Source organism: Tyto alba, unplaced genomic scaffold (assembly GCF_018691265.1).
Source record: "Tyto alba isolate M040663 unplaced genomic scaffold, T.alba_DEE_v4.0 Super-Scaffold_46, whole genome shotgun sequence".
Lineage (NCBI taxonomy): Eukaryota > Metazoa > Chordata > Aves > Strigiformes > Tytonidae > Tyto > Tyto alba.
Genome location: NW_024881322.1, coordinates 9,429,073 through 9,453,393, shown reverse-complemented (window position 1 = coordinate 9,453,393; position 24,321 = coordinate 9,429,073). Strand labels below are relative to the sequence as shown.

Sequence of the window (24,321 nt, the reverse complement as noted above, 5' to 3'; positions counted from 1 at the left end):
AGATAAAATGATAAAATCATGGTCAGAAAAGATGGAAGTAGCTAATTCCCCAATCCAAGAGTTGTAAATTTACAGACAAGGATGAAATTCTACTAATTCTTTATAAGAATCTATGTAAAAGATGATGGAGCTAAGGATAAAAACTGGGGGAATTTCATAATTTATGCACTTCTACTCATTGCTGAAATTTGACCAAATTTGTCTTGAGGGCTAGTCAATAAGTTCTAAAGAGGACGGGTTTTTACAGAGATATTTGTCACTGAAATTATTTATAAACTTCTAAAGTTTACATTAGCACAGCTTTAGACCAAAAAAAAACCTGCTAGGGAGAAAAAAAAACAATGCCAAGAGTGGGATAACAGGAATCTGTTTTAAATTGGAAACATTAAACAGTCAAACCCTTTTTGTGTTTATAAAATTTTTGTCTTTAAGTTTTTTGGAAAAATTTAAATGACCACTTACATGCCTTCAACTGTGTCAAATCTAAAAAACAAAAAATACAGAGGCTTAGCTTAGCATGCTTAAATAAAATCACAAAACCAAAAAGCAATAATTTTAAGAGTATATTCATTATTAATAGATTCCTAAAGCTAATTATGTGCTCCCCCAAAAGCAAATTTTTCACAGTAAAAGGAAAGACTGTTAGTTAAAGCTTGTTATATTTATTTCAAATTCAGTTAGTAAATCACGACACCGTGTAAGTATTAATGCAGGTTTGATGTGCAGATACTTTCAGGAATAGGTTCCCTAGAATACGCATGCTTTTAAAGCGATTTTAAATATTTTAGTGACGTGAACAACCACTTGCACTAAAGTTTTCAGAAACCGATACTGTATCGAGGCTTATCTGTTCATTTAAAAATGAGGTGAAGACAGTGTATTACAGCCCCCTGAATGTTCTTGTGCTACAAAAGAGTCCCCGAGCTCGGTGGCCAGCCCCAGCCAGGAGGAAGGCCTGGCTGCCAGCTCACCTCCCCAGGGCAGGGCACGGAACCCCAGCACGCCTTGGGTTAGCGCTTCGCTAATACTATGGAATGGGGGGGGAAAAAGGTCTGAAAACAAGATTCTGCTATTGAGTCTCACCATACAGGAAGATGGGCTTAACACTCGAACCACTTCACAGAAATCACTGAGAATACAAGGCAAAAGGAGTTAGAAGTAGTCTAAGCTAAGCAGTTAGAAGGACCTACGCGTTGTGTATTTTGTCACCCTGTGTGACAGGTTATTGAACAGGTCAGTAGAGGGATAAGGCTCATCTTTATAGTGTACAATATGACTTTCAGTAAAATAAGGTTTTACTTTTAAACTCACTGAAGATAGCAGCTTCATACAGCAAATTGAAAAGATTTCTCAAACTAAAAATTTAAAATTTCACGGCAAACGCCAATTTTCTCACGCCGTGTAGTACATGTGAAATTACAATTACCACATTTTGAAGAAACAAGTTCTCCACATATACATATACTGGCATTTTATTAGGTTTTTTTAATGGCTGGGATGATGTTGAAGAAATCAGACAGTAAACCTAACATATGAAAAGGCTACTTAATCACGGAAAATACATGCCCTTGGATTGCTCTTAGGTCAACAAGTTACTTGTAGAACAGTCAGAGTTTCACCAAATCAAAGGAGATAAATCAGAGAGAAAATTGTCAACTGGGCAGAGGAAACTGCTTCAATTCCTCTGCACAGCATTATTAGAAGGTGTAGCGCATACTTCTATTTGTTCTGCTGTTTGCATTTTTGTTCAAAGAAATATGTTAACAGTTGCATGAAAACCAAAGATCTGCTAAGATCACAAAAATACAGCTGTTTTAAAGGTAGAAAAGATCAATCCAGTCTCCAACAGCCGTCAGTGGGAGGTATTTTTAGAAAAGTGCAAGAACCACTGCATGTGCATCTCCTCTTCTGTCCACCCTCCCAGCTTACAAAAGAACAGCAGCTTAGGAGTTTCCAGAGCCAGAGGTGTTATCTGTGATTAACAGTATGCTTGCAATACCACCAGACAGCACCAGAGCATGTCTCCATTCTCACACAGAGATACAGGATCTGTCTCCCATGAAAGAATCAGATTTCAGAGGACAAGTCAAATATTGCTCCACTTTGAGACACAGACACTTCTTTCATAAGACAAGCAGGCAAGCATAAAATTCCTAAGGGGCTGCACAGATAAACTGTTAATATCTGTTCTTCCCTCTTCCAATTAATTTCCAGGAATACACATACATGGTGGTTTGGAAAATTCCTTCTATGCTGCTTCAACTATGCTAGATTCAAAACTATGAAAACACACTGAAGCCAAAAAAGCATGCTAAAGCTTAAAAAAAAAAATAATGCTGCAAGTCAACATATGGATAAGGTAACAAGACAAGAATAGCATCAGCTGTTTCATAACCAGTAAATGCATTCAAGATTTTTATTTATTTACTTACATCACCATATGTTTGAAGGAACAAACTCTGAGGAAAGGTTCAAAATCTTAAAAATTTGCAATACATTTTGCCATCTTTCAGATGGCTGAATCAAACAAACTGCAATATTTTTTTTCTCTTGAAAAAAAGAAAACACAATGGCTAAGAGCGCCAGTTGCATTTATTCACCTCCGAGCTGCAGTATTGCAGTGTTCTGAGAAACAGATTTCTTATGGAGAAAATTGTTCCAAAAGCCATGTTTACCTAGAAATGTTCAGGTGGGACAGCACAGTGATCTGAAATGGCAGGAGATGCAAAACTATGCATGCTTCAGTAATTCCAGACCCTCTTAGTGTAAATTCTAGCTAAAAATCAAATCTCAGCAATGCTATCAGCAACTGGCACAGGGAGAGAGAAGAAAGAAGGACACAAAAAGAGTTTTGAAACTGTCTGGTAGATGCATTTATGCAAAAATGCATCTTGTTATATTTGCAATATGGGAATAAAAAAATGACTTTAAAAAGCACTGTGTTATTCTTTTTAAAGAAGAATGAAGAATAATCAATCCTTACTTGGATTAGGTAACAGACTAAGTTTGTGGGTGCAGGCTAACACAAATCTAAGCAGGCACAAAACAAAAAATGGTCAAAGTATTATCACTAAAATGAAGATCTTTCCAAAATCTAAGGAAAACACAGTAAGATTTGGAAAGGCATAAAAAATAGTAATAAACAACACAAAAAAAAAGAAAATCTAAACAACTTCCTCTGATATCCAAAATTACAATGAGAAAGTTTCACTTTTCACTACAGTAACAGCAAGCAGTAGTACAGTAAAAAGTACAGTAATAGCAAGTTTGAAGTCCTGGAGGAAATGCAGAATTTTCTGGTTTGTGCTACTATTAATACACTGTCATCTCAGAAAAGAGAAAGTTAGCTCAAGTTCTTGTGCTGAGGCGCATTTACCTCTCTGATGTGCCCAACTGCACCGTTTTGTTCTCAAATGTGCAAACTACCTTGCATCCCCCCCCAGTTTTTCCACAGTAACTACCTCATGTAGTAATTTTAGTTCTTAGAACTCCTCCTCTCCCCACCACCAACACTGCACTGTTAGGAGGGCAAGTGTAGCTTAAGAAAGATTTTTAACATACTTGCTATATGCATTCAGAAACCTTGAGATGCATGTCAGGGATAACATGATGGTAAGAAATATGACAGTAAGAAGTAACCACTGTGCTATGGATACACATATTTGAAAATTTCTTTTTAAGAATTGGCCTCACTACAATCTTTACCTAAATTTAAGTATAGTTTTGAAGAGTTGATATAGCTGACATGTACTATCATATTTTTTGTCAATGCTGAGCAGGGAAGTCTCATGTAGGCTCAACTAGATGAAATTATGTCTACTTAAATCATTCTCTCAGAGCCATTTTCAAAGCATTACGATGGCACAGAATAGACATTCCTTTACTGAAAAATGTCTTTGTAGCTATCATATGCATGGGAAAAGCAGCTATTTCCATCTAATTTCAGGGATCTTTTTCAGGAAGCACAGCTGTAATTTGGCATATCATTATCTGAACAGAATAGTGCACTATATTTTAGTTGAGAAATTTGTATTTAAATATAGTACAAATAAAGGAAATAAGAGTGCCACTAATTATTAATTAATCATTAATTGTCGATACAGTTGATACATGCAGAGAGGAAAAACACTTAAATTTCAGAGTGTAGCTATTCTCAAACAGCATTATACAATGCAAAATACAGTAGAGCCTACTTTTGTATCTTCCAATAACTTCATCAGGTTGGCAAACAACTTGCTGTCAGAGGTAATTAAAATGACATATTAGGGTTAAAAAAAAAAACAAACCAGCAACAGAACCCAAAAACCCTGCATTGCAACTCTCCTTTCATAGAAGATAAAAATGTTGCAATAATTTCCCTGCCATGATAAGCCACCATAGAAGTAGCCAGAGCAGCATTTCAAAGATAACATTAGCAGGTCTGGATTTTCAGAGTTTCTAAACAAATATTAACTCATTCTTCCAAAAACATCCCTGACACTGAGTATTGAGCATTCATGCCAAAAGAACCAATAATCCCTAAAGTAGTGTATGAAACAAAACGGAAACGTTAATGTAGAAAACTTTGCAATAAGTACCAGTGAAATAAAACTCAAACAGAAATAGTAAATGTAAGTATTCTTTTCAGAATTGAATCTAACTAAACCCCAGTTATTTAACATGTTCACTTAAACTAGTGTAAATCTTAGTGAAACTTAAAAAACCAAGTAAGTAAAAGAGAGGTATACAGTGATCAGAACACAGTGAAGAGGCAACTGACTGGGGGATAAACACGTAACAACTTCCCCAAACCAAAAATCCCACCACACATACATAAAGCCAACCAACCAAAAACCAGAGCAAAAAGATTAAGGTGCAATACAACCTTAACAAGTACTTACTTTGTTAGTTGTCCTTTATTTTTATTGTTGTCAACACCATTGTATGTAACAGCTGCCAGTTTTCTGCTTCTGTAGTTCTCGTAATGTACATTGTTAGTGACATCCTTCAGGTCCTGCATGTGAGTTCTGTCAATAAGTGTAATTTATCAGCTTAGTGCACAAATACAAAATATTATCTGAAAAAATCAGTCCATGTTCAGTTTGCAGATTGACTTAATTAAATGACATCCCTCCATTAATGTCCCATTCCCTACAGTGTTATCGTTCTTTCATTTAAATTAGAGCTGTAAAGACATCAAGGTTACAGAAATACCAGATTATTTTGCACTGAACTATCTCAAGTTTGCAATATACCAAACATTAACTTACAGGACCAACCTTTGGAAAATCTGAGTTTTGGATAACCTTGAAAGTATCTGGAGAACAGATATGAAAACTGAATATTACTACTGTAGTAGGTGTGCCAAAGCTTGTCAGGCAAGAAACAACAAGCCAAAACTTCCAAGTTTCTATCTTTTAAGTTTGCAAAAGCTAAACGTGAAGTTCAAGACTAAGATACAAACATTAGCTTCCTGTAACATTTTTCCATTGTCAGCCTAGAGAAAAGCAAAGCGCAATAATCAAACTAACAGTTGCTACAGCAAATGTCACTACCTGAACTGCTGTGAGTATCGGACGCAGCACCTCACACAAAGCACAAGCAGTCTTGTTTTTTAGACAACTGCAGCATCAACAATTTAAAAAAAACGCCTACAACGAAGTACACACCAGCTCTAACAGACAACTTGGGCTCATGTGGTTTATCACAATTTTCAAGAATAAGTAATAAGAAAGTAAAGAGAACTATTAAAAAAAAAAAAAAAAAATCACCATCACCACCACTACTTGCTAAATATGTAGTTAAACAAGATACCAAGATGGAAGATACTGTTTACAATTGAAAATATGGGGATTAATATGAACTCACTAGGTCAAAGCCTTTCTTCTCCCATATATGACTTTCCAATCTATCAGACATTCTAGAAAACTTCATGTTACCTGTAAGTTACTTACCTTATCAACATGTTCCTCAGAATTGTGAAGTCACAGTGTTCACCGTTTTCAACTGCAAAAAGAGGTAAATTTTTGTAAAAATGGCAACCAAAATACGTGCCTTACAAAAAGATAAGGTTTTTAGATGTCACCCATCTCCTACGTTCATTCCAACATCAGATCAATTCCAGTCTTTCCTTACTCAAACAGTATATGTGTTAACAGGGCAAGAGCATTAACAGTATAACTGTATCAGTGTATCTGACCAGCAAAGTTCCCATGCTCCCCTAAGCCATAATGGCAAACTGTACTCTGAGTCAGAACAACAGAGTAAGCTATTGCAACAGAAACACAGTTTTGCCAGTTTAACTAACTTTATGATCCACTGGAGGCCCTGCCAGCACAGTTGTGCAATTAAGGATCAAACACGTAACTGAAGATCTCAGCCTAGATCCAGGTATATCCAAAATCTTTAGGAGACTGACTTAACGTAATCTATCTCTCCCTCCCCACCAAATGAGTTGCAAAGTCTCCGTTTTAATTTTAATGTGGACTTAGTTCTTTATTAACTAAGCAAAGGAAGGTTGTATATTTAATGTGATGCACCTGCCCACAGACCAAAAGCGAGCATTGGCAGTTGTCATCAGATGCCACCAGTTCCACCATGCCTCTCACTCCATTACTGTAGAAGAGGCTGATGCTGTGGAGTGGCATTTCCCCAACAGATAACGAAACTCCACTGGATCAAAATGCACCCCCCAGAACTCTGGCATGCAGACAGAGAAGGCAACACACAAAGATCTTAATGCACTCAAAAGAAAGGCACGAGGCAGGTTCCAATGTGCCCCTGAAGCAGAGATGGACATTTTCAGGGGAAGGAGAAAGACAAACAGGATGAAGGAATTAAAATAACCCAAGTTCAGTGAATCCTACAGAAAAATGAAGCACGTAGCCTCTTTGTGTGTTCGTCTTGTATCTGCACTCCTGCATTATTTTCTTTCCACAGTTTTACACAAATTGGTAAGTTCCGCTCAGATAGTACATGAAGTCATACTCCCAAAAAAGCTTCATCTCTGAGTATTCTGTCCTTAGCTGACAGACTCAGAGCCAGGCTAGTTCTTCCCTTCCAAAAGTTGTACAATTACATGAGTATGAAACATTTATGAAGTTTGTTTTAAAATAAAGAAAAACAGCACCATTTTGTACATCTCCAAATGCTACTGCAAGAACCTTAAATAGAGCTTGATCCTCTCTGGTGCAGCTGGTTTTCACTTTCTGCCAAACCTCATTTCCTGCCAGACATGCATGTAAATGCTACAGCATTTCTCTTTAAAGTATTGGTCCATAAACTGCTCGTTGGTTGGGTTTTTTTTTCTCTGTTCTACATTGCATCAAATTTATAGTCCGTTGCCCTCATAAGGCAGAAATAGTGAGGGGGAAAAAAATAAAAATCTTCTCTTTATTCAATACATGCACACTACAAGGAAAAAGTTCAATGATCAAAGTTTAATAGTGATTTGTTTCACTATACAGCAAGGTGCAAGCTATGCCATGTGCCCTTTGAAATCGGTGAACAGCATTAAAGCAAAAGCAGTGGTTGCCAGAACATGCAGCTATCTTTAAGCCTCTATAACAGTAGAAAGTAAGTTTTAAATTAATTAAAAAACAAACAAAGAAAAAAGAAACCACACACACCCCCCAAAAAAAAAAAAAAAAGGAAAAACAAAACCAAAACAACCACACCAAAAAACCCACTATCAAAAGTATTCAATTCATTACCAAGTACCTTCCTGTTGCTACACCCCAACAATGAAGACTCAGATATTTTGGGAAAAAAGTAAATTCTTCCAGAAATTTTAAATTTAATTTACATTAGTCAAGCTGATCAAATCAACATTTATAATATGAATCCTCTAGAAAGAAGAATTTAAGAAATAAAGGTTTTATATGAAGAAAATTAAAATAAGAATGCTAGCAAACTGTTGTAATCTAAGCCTCACATAATTTACTGCAGCAAATCACTACAGGTTTTACAATTCCTCAGTGAGGCCTCAGCAGAAATCTGCCCACAAAGTTACATGTTGCTAAATCTATGCCTTATTCCAAGACTGTCAGAATAACGAAGTGGTATGTTCAATAAATTTCTAGACCAAAGCACATTTGAATCAAGGATTTCAAACATAGACTAATGTCTAATAAGTTTTAAATGGATACAAAAAAAAATAATGAGAAAACCTTACCTTCTGCAACACCCCATGGGTACTGTCTTCCTCGAACTCTCTTGCCATTGACTTCAATGATCGTATTACTACCTACCACAGCAAGAGGTAAACGGTCCTACAAGAGAAAGTATTCCTTTAAAAATCAAAATTTCTACTGCCAAAAGATACTGAAAGCACACCCACATATAAACTTGATGTAAGCTAGTCGGGTGCTATAAGACTGCAATGCAGCTTTCCCAAATGCAGGAATAGTTATGTTTACTGACCTCTGCCTAGTTTAATGACATATATATTCACACACACCCCTTTGAAATTCCTTACACTTATATTCTGTAAATCTAGTTAAGGAACAGACATTACTACTACTTAGTAAGCTAAGCAACAGGCAAACCATTTCCTATTTACTCAACTGCACAGTAATTATTTATCAATTCACGCTCCCACTGGCTACAAGGACTGTTGCTTTGGCTGGATCTTGTACCCAGTTTTCAAAGGTTTGGCAAAGAACTACTTCAAGTTCTTGTTTTCAGCTGACCCCAAAATCCCTCCAGTGTAACAAGCAACAAAGGAGCCAAGAGCAGCTTCAAGTAGCTGGAAGGAACAGTGTATGAAGTTAAGTATTTTGGACTTCTGTCCTTGCTTTTATTCTGCTATTCTCCTTTAGGCCTAGTCCCAGGATATCTTCCATTTGTGTTATTTCTGTTTATCTATCCTGTGTGATTCCCACAGTAACAAAAAAAAAAAAAATATAAGCTCTTACAGGCAGTCAAAGCTACTGAGCAAACAGCAGTAAAGCTCAAGAAATGTATACAAGATGGACTCCAACATAAAAGAACAAATCAAAAACACTAGTAACCAAAGTAAAAGCCTTTCAACAGCCTGACAGTCCCTTTGATTTTCTTCAGTCATTCATCTCCATTAAGGTTTCAGTATATCAATTAGCCAGACAGCTACTAAGTGTAATGCACACACTCTGCCACTGCACACCTCTGTCTAAGAGACAACCCTTGCCTCCTTCAAAGCTCAGAACCAAACAAAATGTGGTAGGTCAATAAAAGTCAAATAGGGATGGAATAAAAAAAAAAAAAAAGGTGATCTTTTAAGAGTTTATTAAATGAGCATGGGATTCAGCACTCTCATTCTGAACTTTAGCCATTAAAGAAGGACTTAAGTCATCTAAGAGTATCGTTCATTGCTTCTGCTGAGGAACAGGTACTCTTAGAACAGCTTTACATCTGATTTTTATCTTCTAAACATTTTGTTGGGCTCTTCATTAATGACAAAAAGCTTTTCGCTCTCTATCCCCTCTTCCCCGCCCCCCCAGCAGTTTTTCCAAAAGAAAATCATTTACCTTTATCTTTTTAACAATCTTATTTTCTTCTTCATCATCCGTTTCTGGAAACTCATATATTTTAATTTTGTGTTCTTGGATTTCTTTCATTATCTAAAACCAAAAATATTATTTGCTTGAGGAATTCATACTTTGAAGTAACCCTTTCTTGCTGCAATCCGATTCTCCCTCCTTTTGTTTGATATGTAAGATCCTTGCATAATAAGGTGACTAAATTCCTTCATGAAACTTGTACATTACCACCATCAGGTGACCCCAAGGAATTAGCATGACCATATCTTCTTAGCCAGGAGAAGAGGATCAGAGCCAGAGCCTCTTACACACAGCTAACAGAATACTATCCATCAACACAAGGCAGCAAAAATGAACATCAGTTTCCTGCAACAGGGCAGAGATTTACACTAATGGGAATTCTAGCTGCTCATGCAAAAACTAATACAATACAGCTTAAATTCTCAGACTAGTCTTACAATTGAGTACCTTAAAAAAAAAAAAATTTAGTAAGTAACTGCAGGCATACTTCAGCTCTTTGGGTTCTCACAACAGCTACTGCTGTCAGTCCTATTCTTTTCTGTTTCTAGCTCACCTGAGCATCAGTTGCTTGAAGCAGGATCACCTCCCTATTTTAACAGAGCTTGTGACTGATGGACTGACTCCAGCAGTTAGTTGTGTTGAAAAATATTTGCAAGCACTAAAGAAAATTTAAGAATAACTGACAGCATTATCAAAAATGAGACTGTACTGTTTTGGTGCTTGATTTGTCTGAAGGGTATTTTTAAAAACAAGCTGATTAGTTTTCCAGAATTTTAGAACGGAAAAATATTAGACCACTTAGCTGACAACTACACTGCAGAGCCTGAGGGAATATTTTTGGTTCATAGGTTTGCAATCTTATAAGAACATAAGTTGCCAATTCATGCAAGGATGTATCTTCCAAGTTTGATTTGCGAAAGTCTCCCATATCTAACATCAACTCATTGATAAAGCTGCTTATATATTAAGAAATATTCTGTGTTCTACCATTTTTTCCTGCTTTACATCAAAAAAACACATGAAATGCAGCCAAAACAGACTTCAGGACTATAGCACCTTGCCTAAGTTTCTCCAAGGCAGAAAATGTCCTTAAATTTTTAGTCTTCGATCAAGGGTTTTGCTTACAACTTCTCTTAATGCCAATCTCTTTTCAGCATCTGTGTTCTTCTGAAATAGGACCAGACATAATTCAATAAAACAAACTTCATGCCTTGTTTTGTCCTCTCTGCACCCTCCTTATAGGATACAGCAAAGCCCAAGTGTTCTACTCTGATCATGTAGTTGAAATAAAACATAAACCACTTGGAGACATTAATACCAAATTTATTCTACAAATACAAGGAAATTATATCAGTTGTATCAATGTTAGAATTATCTCACCATCTTCAGAATGCATGACCACAAACCAAGACAGAACAGGTATACCGATTCTCATCTAACCTGAGGCCTCTTTAATAAATACAGTGCATTAGCACAAAAGTGCATACCACAATACCATCAATAATACTGTGATGCTGTTAAGTACCTTTTTTTTTTTTTTTAAACACACATCTTCTGTTAGGCACATAAATCTTGAAAGCTCCCTTCCTCCCTTACTGATTTTTATCTCAGCAGTGAATTATTTCACTTGCCAAGAATCATACTACACTTGAAACCTCTTCCCCCGAGGACAGAAACAAGATTATTTCACCAAGAAATATAATTAAATCTAGAGATATAAATTACTCAGCTTTGCTGTCTCAAGTCATTGCTTCAGGGTTTAAACTTTGCATGTAAGAAGTTAAATCTCACCGTTTCCATAGGGATCAACTCACTAAATTATCCCATGTTGTAAATATTAGTCTTTTAACTCACCTGTTTTTTAAACTGTTGGCATTCCTCAGGTGTAAGTGTGTCTGCTTTGGCAATAAGTGGAATGATATTCACTTTTTCATGCAGGCGCTTCATAAACTCTATATCCAAAGGCTTAAGTCTGAAAAATAGCATTAGAGCTTTGCAATTTATATTACTTAAACAAGAACGTACAAATGATTTGAGATTTGTCCTGACAACTACTCTTAAGACACTGATTTATAAGTGATACATACTTGAATAAAATTCAAAAGGCTACCTGCAACTGCAGTAGGAAATCTCCTAGAATTGTTTAATACCAGAGGCATAAGTTGTAAATTAATATTACTAGTAGTCATGAGACTTCTGCTAGGTGATATTATACTTATTTAAGCAAGTGATAAGAACTCTCCTACAAAGGTAGTAAAGCTCGTGTCATTGGCTGTAAGGTAGTTCCATTTAAAGCCTGACTGTTAAGAGTTTACAGTTGTGTAACATGCTCTGTTTACATGTTCAGTTTCAGTTTCTGAAATTCATGTTTATTTGGGTGCTTCTTCCTGACAGTGGGCTGTGAGATTTTTTTTATACATTAGATTGCTGAAAACAGTAAACTCTGTGGCCTGTGTACAAATGAAGTAGAAACATCTCATCTCTAAATTGGTATGTATAACAAAAATATCATTATGAAAGTGAATGACAATGACATAAAAACACCCATTATATGGGTATATAAAATGTTCCATGTGGATCAAAGTGGTCAGTATTTCCTGCTTGATAAAGTAAAGCCGCAGAGTTTGAGATGCATTACTGTTTCGATTTCATAGCAATTTTAGTCAGGTTTAAAGGATTCACTTAAAGCACTTAACCAGATTATTTCTCATATAATAAATTAGGATTAGGAACATTAAAACCAGATTCATTTGGTACTCAAATTTAGCCTTTTCTCCAAACCATATATAAAAGAATGAAGAAAACATTAAAGAACACTTAATTTTAATATTTTCTACCTGCCACTGAACATGTTTCCATTAAATAGCTAACATTAATGCACATCTAGATTAAGAGCACAGGTTTGGCTATCCATTCACCTTAGTACGCTTTCCCTCTCCTTGCTTCAAAAAGCTTCCTAGGGCAACACCAAGTTGAAGGGCAGTTGCCAAAGCAGAATAGTTTAGAACGACAACAGTGCTCGCCTCGAGGTCTTCAGTTTACTGTGGACACTGGAGTAGGAAAATTTTACGTAAAGATCCTAGAATTGCAGAAAGAGGCTGCAATTTTTATCACCCTATCCACTTGCCTGGAAGGCTCCTCCTGCCCTTTCACTCTTGTCCCCCACCCCCACACAAACCAACCCATCAGTTCAGATGTTTATGGGGATACCAGCTAAAAATAATGGGATACATAAACGGAAGGACCCAACCTGCATTTTTTTTTTCTTTATAAATTGTAACAAGCTGGCTTTTACAAGTGTAGTAAGTCAGAAGGACAAACAGAAGCCAATTCACCTACAAATGCTTTAATTCAATGTAAATACAATCATGCAGTAAGAGTGAAGAGTACACCACTCGACAGGTTACACATGCTGCTGTCTGCACATGAAACATGACTGAAGACTGCACAGCCACAAAACCCGGGTAGGAATTGAGCAATGTCCTTTCAGAGAGACAGTATCTTAAAGGAGGAAATGAACGCTAACAGAAGCACCAATTTTCTCTGTGCTCCATTCATTTCCTTAATTAGATTACAATTCCAAGTATTTACTCCAGTAATTGAAAAACACTATGCAAGCCTAGTTCAATCTGACATGTTTTTTTTCCCCACGAATAACATAAAATACTTTTCCAGCTTTTAGCCCTACAAATTTAGTGACAAAGCTTAATTTATCTGAATCGTTACCTTTATTTTTCCTTACAATCGATTTGTACCTCCCACTGGTTTAGAAAGTTTTAATGGGTAAAAGGAGGGTGTGGAGGGAAGACAAATGATTTTTGAAGAATCTGAAAGCTAGCTCAAAAAAACTAACACAAGGAATGGAGCATCCTTCCTTTATTTAAATAGTATTTTGATTTTCCACACTAGTGAAACAGTGTATGCCAAGGATTCAAGTGTTTGCATTTAGAATTGACATGCATGTTGAGCAAAACTGACATTACAAACATGCATGTTGAAGAAGAACAAAACGTCTAATTAAGGGAAGCCTACATAAGAAAAACTCTTCTCCACCCCCTAAATATTTCTTTCCAAATTTTAGAAGTCTGTATAGTTCAAAATTATTAGAACCATTCTGATGCTAGCTATAGAATCTAAGTATAATAATTGGCATTTTTTACTGCCTGAGGAATATTCCTCATAATTCCTTCATTACTCCCTTAAAGTTTTACTACTTTTGACCCATACAATGGAATGGGCTACTTGTTTTCTCCTCCTTCAGGTTTTGAAGCTATAACTTAAGAGTCTCTGACAAATTTAATCAGTTATAATACAATGATAAAACGCTAAGCAACCAATTTCAGATACAGTCAATCTGCATCTAAGACACCCTGAAAATGCAGTTCTCTCTCTCTACCACTAGATAGAAGTCTGATCAAGTTAAAAACTATGCAGGGGTGGAAGATTGCATAATAACAGAAAAAATCCAGGATGCCTATATTGGAATTGTCACTAAACAAAAGATTACACCCCAAGTGAACTAAAGCATGATTATAAGGATGCAAGAAACTTCCCATCTTCAGTTTATCATTAAAGTCAAAGGGAAGGAGGGAGGAAGAATGGAATGGAAAAATCATGTTGCTTGACGTGTGAACCAGTATCTCATTCTAATGTGAAGACATATAGATCACAAATAGATCTGGCATTTCTAAACACTTGCGTATTTTTAATTGTTCTAATACTGTTTTTCTTGTTATGTAATTAAGCTGCAATCATGTCTTCTGGTGTTCTAACTTATTCCTTGTCTGGCTTCCTGATGTCTGACAAGCCAAAGTAAGCTCATCTTTGAAATTAAGCATGGTCTGCAGGCCATTAAGAAAATCCTATTTGGAACTTTACATAACTAAGAATGTCAAATTTGGATGTTTATCTGAGATAGAAGGCAGAGAAAGGAAACATAAAATACACTAATACGAACCCATGTCCTGAAGGAGCAATGAAGTATAAACAACACTGCACTCTATTGTCTGGCATCTGACGTCTGTTCACTCGAGATTCTGCATTCAGGTAGTCCTCGAATTTACTGTCAATGTAGTCGATAACTGGTTGCCAACTGCAGAGGTTACATGAATAAAAACCTGTAAGTTATATGATTTATGTAAAAAAGTCTGGTTTTGCTAAGAAATAGATACACACTATTTCCCATGGCTTGCCTTTTTTTTTTTTTTTTAAACTAAGACACTTCAACACAGCACATTTTAAGTGACCAGCTCCTCAACATACAATGGGTTGCATAGCTCTGAAGATACAATCTGTGAGTTCACTGAAAAACCCTTTCAAACACAATTACCTTCATTGTAATAGCATTAAATAGAACACTTAACAGTAGCCAAAGGAATACTTTTACTGGTTACATTTTATGACACCAGAGAAGTTGGTTCTGCACACTGCATGTATGCATAGAGCCCAAATGTTCCAATCACTTTAAAGAGAAAAGATGATAGTGTTTCAATTGAGTTATAAAGGTATTTGGAACTATGGTAGTTAAAGTTTTCAGCTAACTGAAAACTTTAAAAAAGTGTTAATACTTTAACTGAAGATCGAAGCATGCATTTAAAAAGAAGTCATAAGGTGGTGTATCTCTCACACACACAATACACAATTCATGATTATTGTGGGAGAACATACAAAGAATGTCTTACCAATTACTATTATCCACAGCATCTCCAAACCCTGGTGTGTCAACTATTGTAAGTAGTAACTGCACACCACCCTCTTTGATTAAAACTTTTGACTGCTCAACCTGTAAAATGAATAAGGTAAGATTAAATTTTTAGCAATTTAGTCACCCATTTTAAACACTGGGAAAAGCATTTAATGAATAAGAAGTCTGACAAAGAATTGCTAACTTTTCTGCTTCAGAGGGATACTGGGTTTGGTTTTGCTTATTAAATCCCCAAAATGTGGTAACCATTCATTATTTTTTAAATAAAAGAAGGGTCATAATTTTAAAAAAGTCAGTGATAAAAGAACCCATCTAAGTATATAGGATATCTTAATATTTCAACCCCTGTTGAAACAGGAAAAAAACCTAACCAACAATACTAATGCCAGTATATAGAAAAGGATGTTCTGAGATATCCAGACATTCTGATAAACCAGGCATTATACTTGATAGAACTGTGAACTTTGGTCACCTCCAAGAAAATTACACTTTTCAAAACTAATCCTCCCCCCCAAGCATGTTAGACATTTCATTTCTTATCCTGTCAATGTATTTTTAAGAATACTTTTATTCTTCAGCTAGGGATTGGGAAAGGAATCATACAAAGTGATGGTTTCCTGTTACAAACAGATTGTTATTGGAAAGTAATACAATCTAGCTGCAATCTGCTGAGCTAGACCTCACATGACCGTAATGGATTGGCTCCTGTTAGCTCAGGTCACCGATGGAAACCTGGCTCAGAAGGGAACTGCATCAGCACAAGGCATGGTGCAAGATCTGGGTGTGGGAACGCCTGCCTCGAGCTGTGACCACCCAGCTCAGCACAGCTCAGCCAGCTTGCACGAAGCATGTCATCAAACAGACTAAGCACGTCATGACACAGAAAATTCAGGCTAAACAGCAAACGGACTGCTACCCCTTTCCTTCTACTAATACCTGAGTAATTACTGATAAAGCCAATTCAAGTGTATCTGCCTGAGGAAAGTGTTGTACACCACTGTCATATCAGTCTGATCCACAGCAGTAAGAAATGACAAACACACATTTACCTGTTGGCTCTTTCCAATTGCTCACACATTTAATCATAGTTTTTTCCCCGACAGTAAGACAATTTCTACTAAATCACTAGTGACACCGTTTTCTCGGTATGGATTCAAAAAATCAACCATGCAAGCCATTTATTCAGAGCCTTGCAAGCCATTTATTCAGAGCCACACACTTTTTGGCAGACATTGATGCCACCTTGCTGCTCATTGCTTAACACTTCTTAAGCCTCCTGAACCCTAACCAGGGAAAGAAAAGAAAGTTATGTTTAACTAGGTGAACACCTGCAAGAACATTCAATAATGAACTTCCAGAGAGTGGAAAAATGGATAATAAATCCTATCTGGATGGTCTCTCGACCAGCTCAAGGTTTGAGAGAGATCATACCAACGCTGCTTAAGCACTTGCACATCCCTAGTTATAGCTAGGTGAAATATACTCTCTCACAGCCACACCTGAACCTTGTTGTAAACACTTTGCAATCCCTGGTTATGTGATGCAATGTAAATCTACAAGATAAATGAACACCCTGCAGAAAGTTAAACTAAGTATCTCTTACACAATCAAAACACTGATTCCAATTCTGAAGAGAATATACAGAAACACAGAATACTGCAAAGAAAGCTCCATATTTAACCTCTGAGTATGCAGGATGCTATTTTTATCTACTCATCAGTAGGGATCCTATTAGAGCCAGATCAATCCCTTTCACTGCTAGGTCTCAAAAAATTAACTCAGCTACACTATAGCTGTCATGCTGTCATCATGAGCTGGTTCCTCGTTTAACAAAAAGACCCCCAAGATATCAGTACGGAAACTTCCTAACACAAGAGTTCCCCACACTGGGCTCCCTGGATGCTAGCCACACAAGAATCCGGGTTGGGGTGGACATCAAGGCCACATAATTGTCTCCTACTTGAGCAGGCCTTACTTCAATGTTAGGAAGGTATAAGAAAAAGAAATTTAAAAATCCACGAATACACACGCCTGCCTAAGACACCACCAAGTTATCCTTTCTCTAACTGTATAACTCCTATCCTTCCAAAACTGCCCAGTTTAAAGCCATGAGAACCTAGGAATACATGCAGTGCTTAAAAAACCCTTATGTTTTAATTGTGGTGAATGTATTTTTTGCCCCCTCGGGAGTTCTACAGAGAAATTTTATTGTACACAATCAATGCCCCAACTCCAGACAGTAATCCCTAGCGACACAGTCAACAGTTTACTACTCACAAGCTTTAGCACACAGGAGATTAATTTCTGATTCCTTGCATTCTTTTTGCTATCTTGCATTTTGTAACCACAAAGCCCTCCTATAACCAAGCTCTCTGCAAGTATAAGAAACTCGTAACACTTTCAAAATACTAGAGATGATAATGTTAAGAGCTCTATTCTTGCCAAGAGCTACAAGGTATCAGCTTTATTCTCCAGCACAAAAATTCCCAGCAAGAACCATTAAATTATTAAGCACTCACAGTGGAATGCTTTTACAAAAGAAGCAATTAATAAAACATTATCTTGTACATGTGTTTATAACAAAGGAAAAGGAAGGTCAGGAGATCCTCAGAAATGCCACGCCAAACATTTTTCCTGATTCTGTATGCTCGTAAAATATAAGTGTGGCTGAATCTGTGAAGTCATCTACTGATAAATGGCCTGCAGTAACTGAATCTCTGCAGACAGTACTAATACCTTACTGGGTGGTGAGGATTTACATTTATTCTTACTTTTCATAAATTCATTTAAGTATCTCGCTATCAGAGCACTGTTTTCAAAAACCTACACAACAAGAAACATTAGTTGATCAAATTAAATATCTTATGCTTGTGTTGTCCACAATCAGACCATATCCATCATACAGTGTAAGCAGTAGAGACTGCTGGTAAGAGACAGTAGGTAAAGAACCTGCCATAAAGCCTCTGTAAAGTTCCATTTTTCTAAGCTAAATGGATGTGCCCATACATGGTCATAGGCACAGAAAGCAGCAACATCTGGAAAAGATCCAGAAAATCACTGTAAACTAGAGTCATTCATAGTTAAGCATCCAACTGCATCCTATCATCTGATTTACAAGTATTCCCAAGGGATTCATGGAAAACATTAGTTCAAGTCTTGGAATTTAAAACTTTTCAGTAAAAGTCTCCTCCAAACGGCCATTTTCCCATGCACTGCAGTCAAGTGGGTCACACGGGTCTCGTTGGCAGTTACTACACAGCATTCATGACATGATGCTTATTACAGCTTGACTACTTTTAATGGAATAAACAAGCCTTTACCATATTCTATTTAAGACAGTCAAATAGTGATCAGAGAAAACACATTTTATACCCCTTCATTTCTGAAAAAGTTTCCTTTGAATTCATCTGACATCAAATTACTTACAATTAATGTTTTTTTTTTCTGGGTTTTCCATTAAATTAATACAAAGAACCTGACTCCCAAACCAACCTCAAACTGCAACTGTTTTCAAGTCCAAACCACAGTTTGTATTTATCTGTGTGAGAGTCGCATACAATTCCTGATCAGTAAGTTATTCCCACCATATAAGATCAGGTGATTATTAGCACCAAGACTTTAGGATGCTCTGGTGGCCTGTCTCTACCCTGCAAAACCCCTGACATTCTCTACTTGAAAAGGGTTATACTGGCAAAGAGTACAAAACCCATGGATCCAAATAGCAACTCCCACTTCTAATTCTTAGATCTACTTTTTGACTGGAATCACCGCCACATCATACACACAGCTGCTAGCACACAGCTTTAGGTTGTAGGGGGAAACAATTTTATCTTCACTTAGACACTGTCACTGAAATAAGACAGTTTCAGTTTCCTTCTTAAAATGCTACACTTACTGCTTTTTCGTTCACCATAGCAAGTATCCAATAGTGCACTATGAGTATACTGAAACAAAAAAAATACTCATTAGATTAAGTAAGCAACAGTTTCTAAGGGGGAAGTTTGTCTTTAAATATATTTTATTCCAATCATATTCGCTAAGTCATGATAGACCCCAATTCACTACTGAAAATTGTTTTGGCTAGCTCTTGGCCACCCTCAAGCTTTAGCCCACATAGTCAAAGCAGGAAAAAAAAACACAGTGCCTTTTCAGCCAGGGCTCTGCTCAAGCCCTTTTTTCTTTTTCTTTTTTTCACCATTACGTTAAGAACAAAAAAAAAAAAAAAGGAAGCTTCCTGAAAAGTATGGGGCTACTTCTTCAACCAGTAAATTCATGAACATCAAACCATCTCCGAAGAAGAAAAAAGGTCAGGATAAACAGATCATCTAATCTTGCCATCCAACAGATGAAAGTACTTAACTCAGATTCCAGAAGCTACGCAAACAGTTTAATTTTTCTTACACTGATCCACCTTTAGCCAGGGTGGGACTGAGTTATCTTTGAAAGATGTCTTGTTGAGGTTTTTTTGGTTAGTCTGTGTGTAAATTCTTCCTATGATTTTTCCCAATCTAAGAAAAATTTTCCAATGGCAGGGAATCCAACCCACCGTTAATTTATCTAAATTATAATTCAGTGAACATAACCTGAATTGGCTTAGCTTCTGCTAAACCAATGCATAATCCACAGTAATGAAATCACACTATACCTCTCCAATAAAAAAAGTCATCCGTCTAACTTAGTTTTCTAACAGTGACTGATTATTTTATTAGTAAGTATATTATACCAGAAATTAACTATTTGCATACCTTCTCCATTCCACTTAACATCTCTGAAACAGGTATATAAATTCAACCCTTCTAATACAAATAATCATTAAATACTCCTACTAACAAGCTTTTATGTCTGTTTTGTCAGTCACTATGGGTTTATATTAAACAAATAAAATAGTCTAATAGACATGACCAAAGCTTAGAAAAAAATTAATATATTGTTAATCAAGCTCAGGATGTTCAGAAGCTTTCTTCCAAATCAAGAAATTGATATTCTACGACAAATGCATTTTGTATTAGTATTCAAGACTTTGACGTTGAGCTAACTGACAAGCAACGTCATTTAACCTTCTTAGTATGAACATAACTTTTTCCCAGCTCTGTGGTAATTATTTAGGGTTCTGTAATTGGATTAAAAAAGCCTTCCCAGACCCCCAAACAAACCAAAAGCCTCACAGAACAGTAAGGTTCATAGCACTGGAGCACAGTTATTCAATTCCACTGAACAGAAAAAATACTCAATTTCACAGCTTCTGCTTAGCACTTTGCATACCCTCCTAACTCAATACAAGACTTAATCACTTTATGACAATTCTGTAATTGCACAATCACTTCAGTCACAGCTATAGAGGTCTGAGACTGTCATTTTGCAGCTGGGGGAGCTCTGCTGGACAACAGCAGCAGTGGTGAGCACCCTCAGTCCTCATCTGTATGAGGTTATAATTATCACAAGCGATCTTCACAAGTGTCTAACGTGCATCAAGAGATGCACAGAGCTCATGCATCCTTCTTCAGCTGTGGAGGCAGAAAATACTATACTGAAACATAATGATTTCCTAAACCACCCAAGTAATTATTAAATTATTTCTTCGTATTTGGGTGGGGTTTTTTAATAATCTTTTTATAATACAAAACACGCACTCCTTTTCTTGAGATAAAATGTAATTGATTAGCAGCAAATTATTACACAAAACAAATGGATTAACTTCTGTTTTCCAGTCTTAGAGTAAGTATTTCAGTTGTATCATGCACTTGCAGGAACATCTTTGCCTGTGTAAGTCTAGTACCTAAAGTAAACCAGGTTCACCCCAGTCCCTGGTACGTTTCAGAGTAACAACTTCTAATAGGCAAAAAATGTACCACAAAGGATCCAGGCTGCAGAAGATTGGTGGATACTTTTATACCTTACCTGCTTACATTTATGTCAAATCCTTTAATACATGGTTTCTAAAGGCCTGCCTGAAACAGTCAGGGGGTTTAGTGCATATCTACCTATTTCTACGGATATACTCAATACTTTAATTGATAATAAAACATCCCGCTTCCGAACAGGACTGCACCCGTATGAGGTTTCTAAAGTACAGGCAGCACACAAGAAGTACTTCACCTTAGGGCTCCCACACTTTAGCAGGCTACAAGTTTCAGAACGTGGAAGCTTTGTATAGCTAAGGTACACTGAAAGACACACTGAATATTTCTTAGTAGTTCACATCATGGCTAAAGTTATTTGAAATATAGGTGCTTATGTGACAAATGTATCACATTACTAAATTGCAAGTTACATTGTTCAAACGGTAGCTTTTCCCCCCCAGACATACCTGTACAGTCTTTTTAATTCTGTGTGAAGGGCCTGGATACTCTGGAGAATACAATTCTGTTAAGAATAATGAGTTGATTAATGTTGATTTTCCCAGTCCAGATTCACCTGGAAGAAAACAGAACAGTTTCAGTAAAACCAGGAGTATCACACCAAGTATGAACATTTAGATCTACACTTCCAATCCTTTTGAAACGTAGTACCTGAAAACACGTACTGCACTCAAAGACTTAGAGAATCTATCTTTTCCAATTTCAAGGAAGACCCTGCAAATCCAACTGTCACTGCTGGATCCTAGACATTTATTTTTCTGATCACATTAAGTACTGAATGCATTTAGTACTTCATCATTGCTCCCATTACAACACACAAAGATGATTTTAACCCACATTAAAATTTATAAACAAGCTGTCTTCCTGGTATGACTGCCTATCACAATGTCAAAGCAGATTAAGCTACCTCATTTATTTCAAGTATTATTTGAGAGTCTTATTGTCAGGGAGAATTGGGGGGGGGGGGGGGGAAGAGAGGGTGAGATTGAAGTTAGTTTGGTCTAACTACTAAAGCCACAATAGCTAAAATGAAGTCTCAGAACTATGCGGTTTGCCTGGGAATTCTGTTGTTGGGGAAGGGAATGGGGGATTGGATTTTGTTTATTTTTTTGGTAATTTGTTCATGAGCAACAATAAGTCAGTCTTGCTAAAGAATCTGAAGACACTATTGCCATGACAATCCAAGCAAATACAGTTATAATTCCCACAGCAAATATTACCCTCTGTTTATAGCTCTGCAGAGACAGGAGCAAGAATTTCAGCTCAACTACTTATTACAGTATTTAAAAAGACAAGTCTTTTACTTAGTTTTCTATTGTAAAGAAATTACTTCAACACAACAATTCACCCTCGCATGAGAACTAAAGGAAAAAGTATATGAAAATTCTGCTTTCTGTTTAAATTTTCATATGCAGTGCTGTTAGTATGTAGACCTAAACAGAAACAGTCATACAGAGATTTGCTCTTAAACTACTGAATTTGTGTGCAAACTACATACTTTCACTGAGGGAGGAGAATGAGCTGCGCTCCCCACACTTTGAAAAGAAGAAAACCTAACCTGCTCATCCCTCCATCCCCAACAACTAATGGTTGATTTAGAGACTAAACTCAGAAAGTTTTGAAGCTTCTCTTGAGATAAAGGTCCTGGGTTAACGCAAGTAATCATTAGATACAAAACAAAAAGTAGCTACAAACCTCAATAGACAAGACCTTGTCTCCACTGTAATAGCCAGCTTGATTTCATACGCAAGCTAGTTTATACACATCGGCCGTCTCAATTACAATGGTGTAGCACAACCTCTCTGCCGTGCCCAGCAGAGCAATCTGATTAGCTACACTGTAAATGGATTAGCAGCTGATGAAACACTGCAACCAGAGCTCCTGCAGGCTGGCTACATTATTAGTAGTGCTTGTTCTTCAAACCCCACCCTGCCCGACAGATGAGCTAATCCACGCTGCAAACCGGGTCTGGCTACAGCTGGGAAGATGGGCTGAGGCAGCCGAGAAACAAGGAGATACTCAAGTTATGACCTTGAGATACCAGTGCTGGGAACACTAACCCCAACACAACAGCTATTCGGGGGCCAGAAGGGACGGGCCTGCTGACAAGAGCTCCATCACTACCACGGCAGATTTTGCCTTTTCCTGTGGTCAGATGCAGTAAAATATTACAGAACTACGCAGTAAATGCAGTGCCTAAAAGCGTCTGGTTCCAAGGGACACGTCTTCTCCTCTGTGCTTGCAAGATCTTTAGGGCAGGGTCAGCTGCAGCTGAGAGGCTTCCCTATCAAGCCTGCAAGAGAAAGCAGCTTCTGAAAAGCACAGCTTTCCAACCTCACAGCTGCAGCCTGCTTGAAGCTTAACCTCCTCCATCTCACAACTCTGCTAAAGATGCGTACATCATTGCAGTTGAACTGAAGAGGTTTTAGTCCTACTGAACCCCTCAAGAGGAGGGCTCCAATTTTGCAATGTACAATTCATAGTCTTTCAGAGAACATCTTTTAGTTGACCGCAGTCTTGCAAAAGGCTCTCCACTGCACCACTGAAGAAAGACTTGTGTACCAGATGCTACTTGATTATACAAAAAGGGTTGTCCCTTCTCCCTTCTATTAGGGTTATTGCTGGTCTTAACACACTAAAGTGGAAAACACTCAGAACAACCACTTCTCCCCAGAATCACAGTGCTTATCAAGTTGCCATTGAAATTCAATATATGGAAATAAGATTTTTTCAACTTTGAAAGAATGTGATGGAAAACCAGCAGCTCTGCCCAGATGGCTCCTGCAGATGTGGCACTCACTACCAGGTAGCTCCTAAACTGCTAAAGCATTACACCCTGACTGATTTGAGGTTTGTTTCCCCCCGCCCTTACAGTAGCAAGGAAAGGAAGGCAGTTTTGAGCTGAAATTAGTGAAGATACAAGTATGCTAAGGATATATATGTACCGCCCTGTTCCCAAAAGTGCCCAGCCTCCTAGATACCCTGACCCATGCTAACTTTAATCAGCCAGTGCAGATTATAACAGTTTAGACTGCTTCCAGTAATTGAGGTATTACATGTAAGAGCTTGCATCAATAGACCAAAGCTGGGTGCAGTTACGTGCTTAGGCCATGTAACAGTCAACACATATGATGGTTGTAAAAGGCTATAATGTCAAATAAAGCAACTACACTGAAACTGTAGGTAAAAAACATAACTGGAACATTCAATACTGTACTATGGGGAGTCATGCTGCTTCCAC

The 24,321-nt window shown here is 37.1% G+C and overlaps 1 protein-coding gene across 5 annotated transcripts in view; it reads right to left on the bottom strand.

The window, feature by feature from the left end:
• The window catches only part of SEPTIN7 (septin 7), an 82,464-nt gene that overhangs the window by 6,276 nt on the left and 51,867 nt on the right, over positions 1-24,321 (bottom strand). For 4 of the 5 annotated variants that reach the window (XM_042806399.1, XM_032988847.2, XM_042806398.1 and 1 more), the window contains 9 exons: positions 21,530-21,636; positions 15,200-15,300; positions 14,476-14,610; positions 11,373-11,490; positions 9,486-9,578; positions 8,153-8,249; positions 5,934-5,985; positions 4,881-5,006; positions 463-483 (listed from right to left, as the gene is read on the bottom strand). In XM_042806399.1, the coding sequence (XP_042662333.1) occupies positions 463-483; positions 4,881-5,006; positions 5,934-5,985; positions 8,153-8,249; positions 9,486-9,578; positions 11,373-11,490; positions 14,476-14,610; positions 15,200-15,300; positions 21,530-21,636 (850 nt within the window). The remainder of the gene's footprint in view (positions 1-462; positions 484-4,880; positions 5,007-5,933; positions 5,986-8,152; positions 8,250-9,485; positions 9,579-11,372; positions 11,491-14,475; positions 14,611-15,199; positions 15,301-21,529; positions 21,637-24,321) is intronic. The other variant, XM_042806397.1, reaches the window with a different exon arrangement.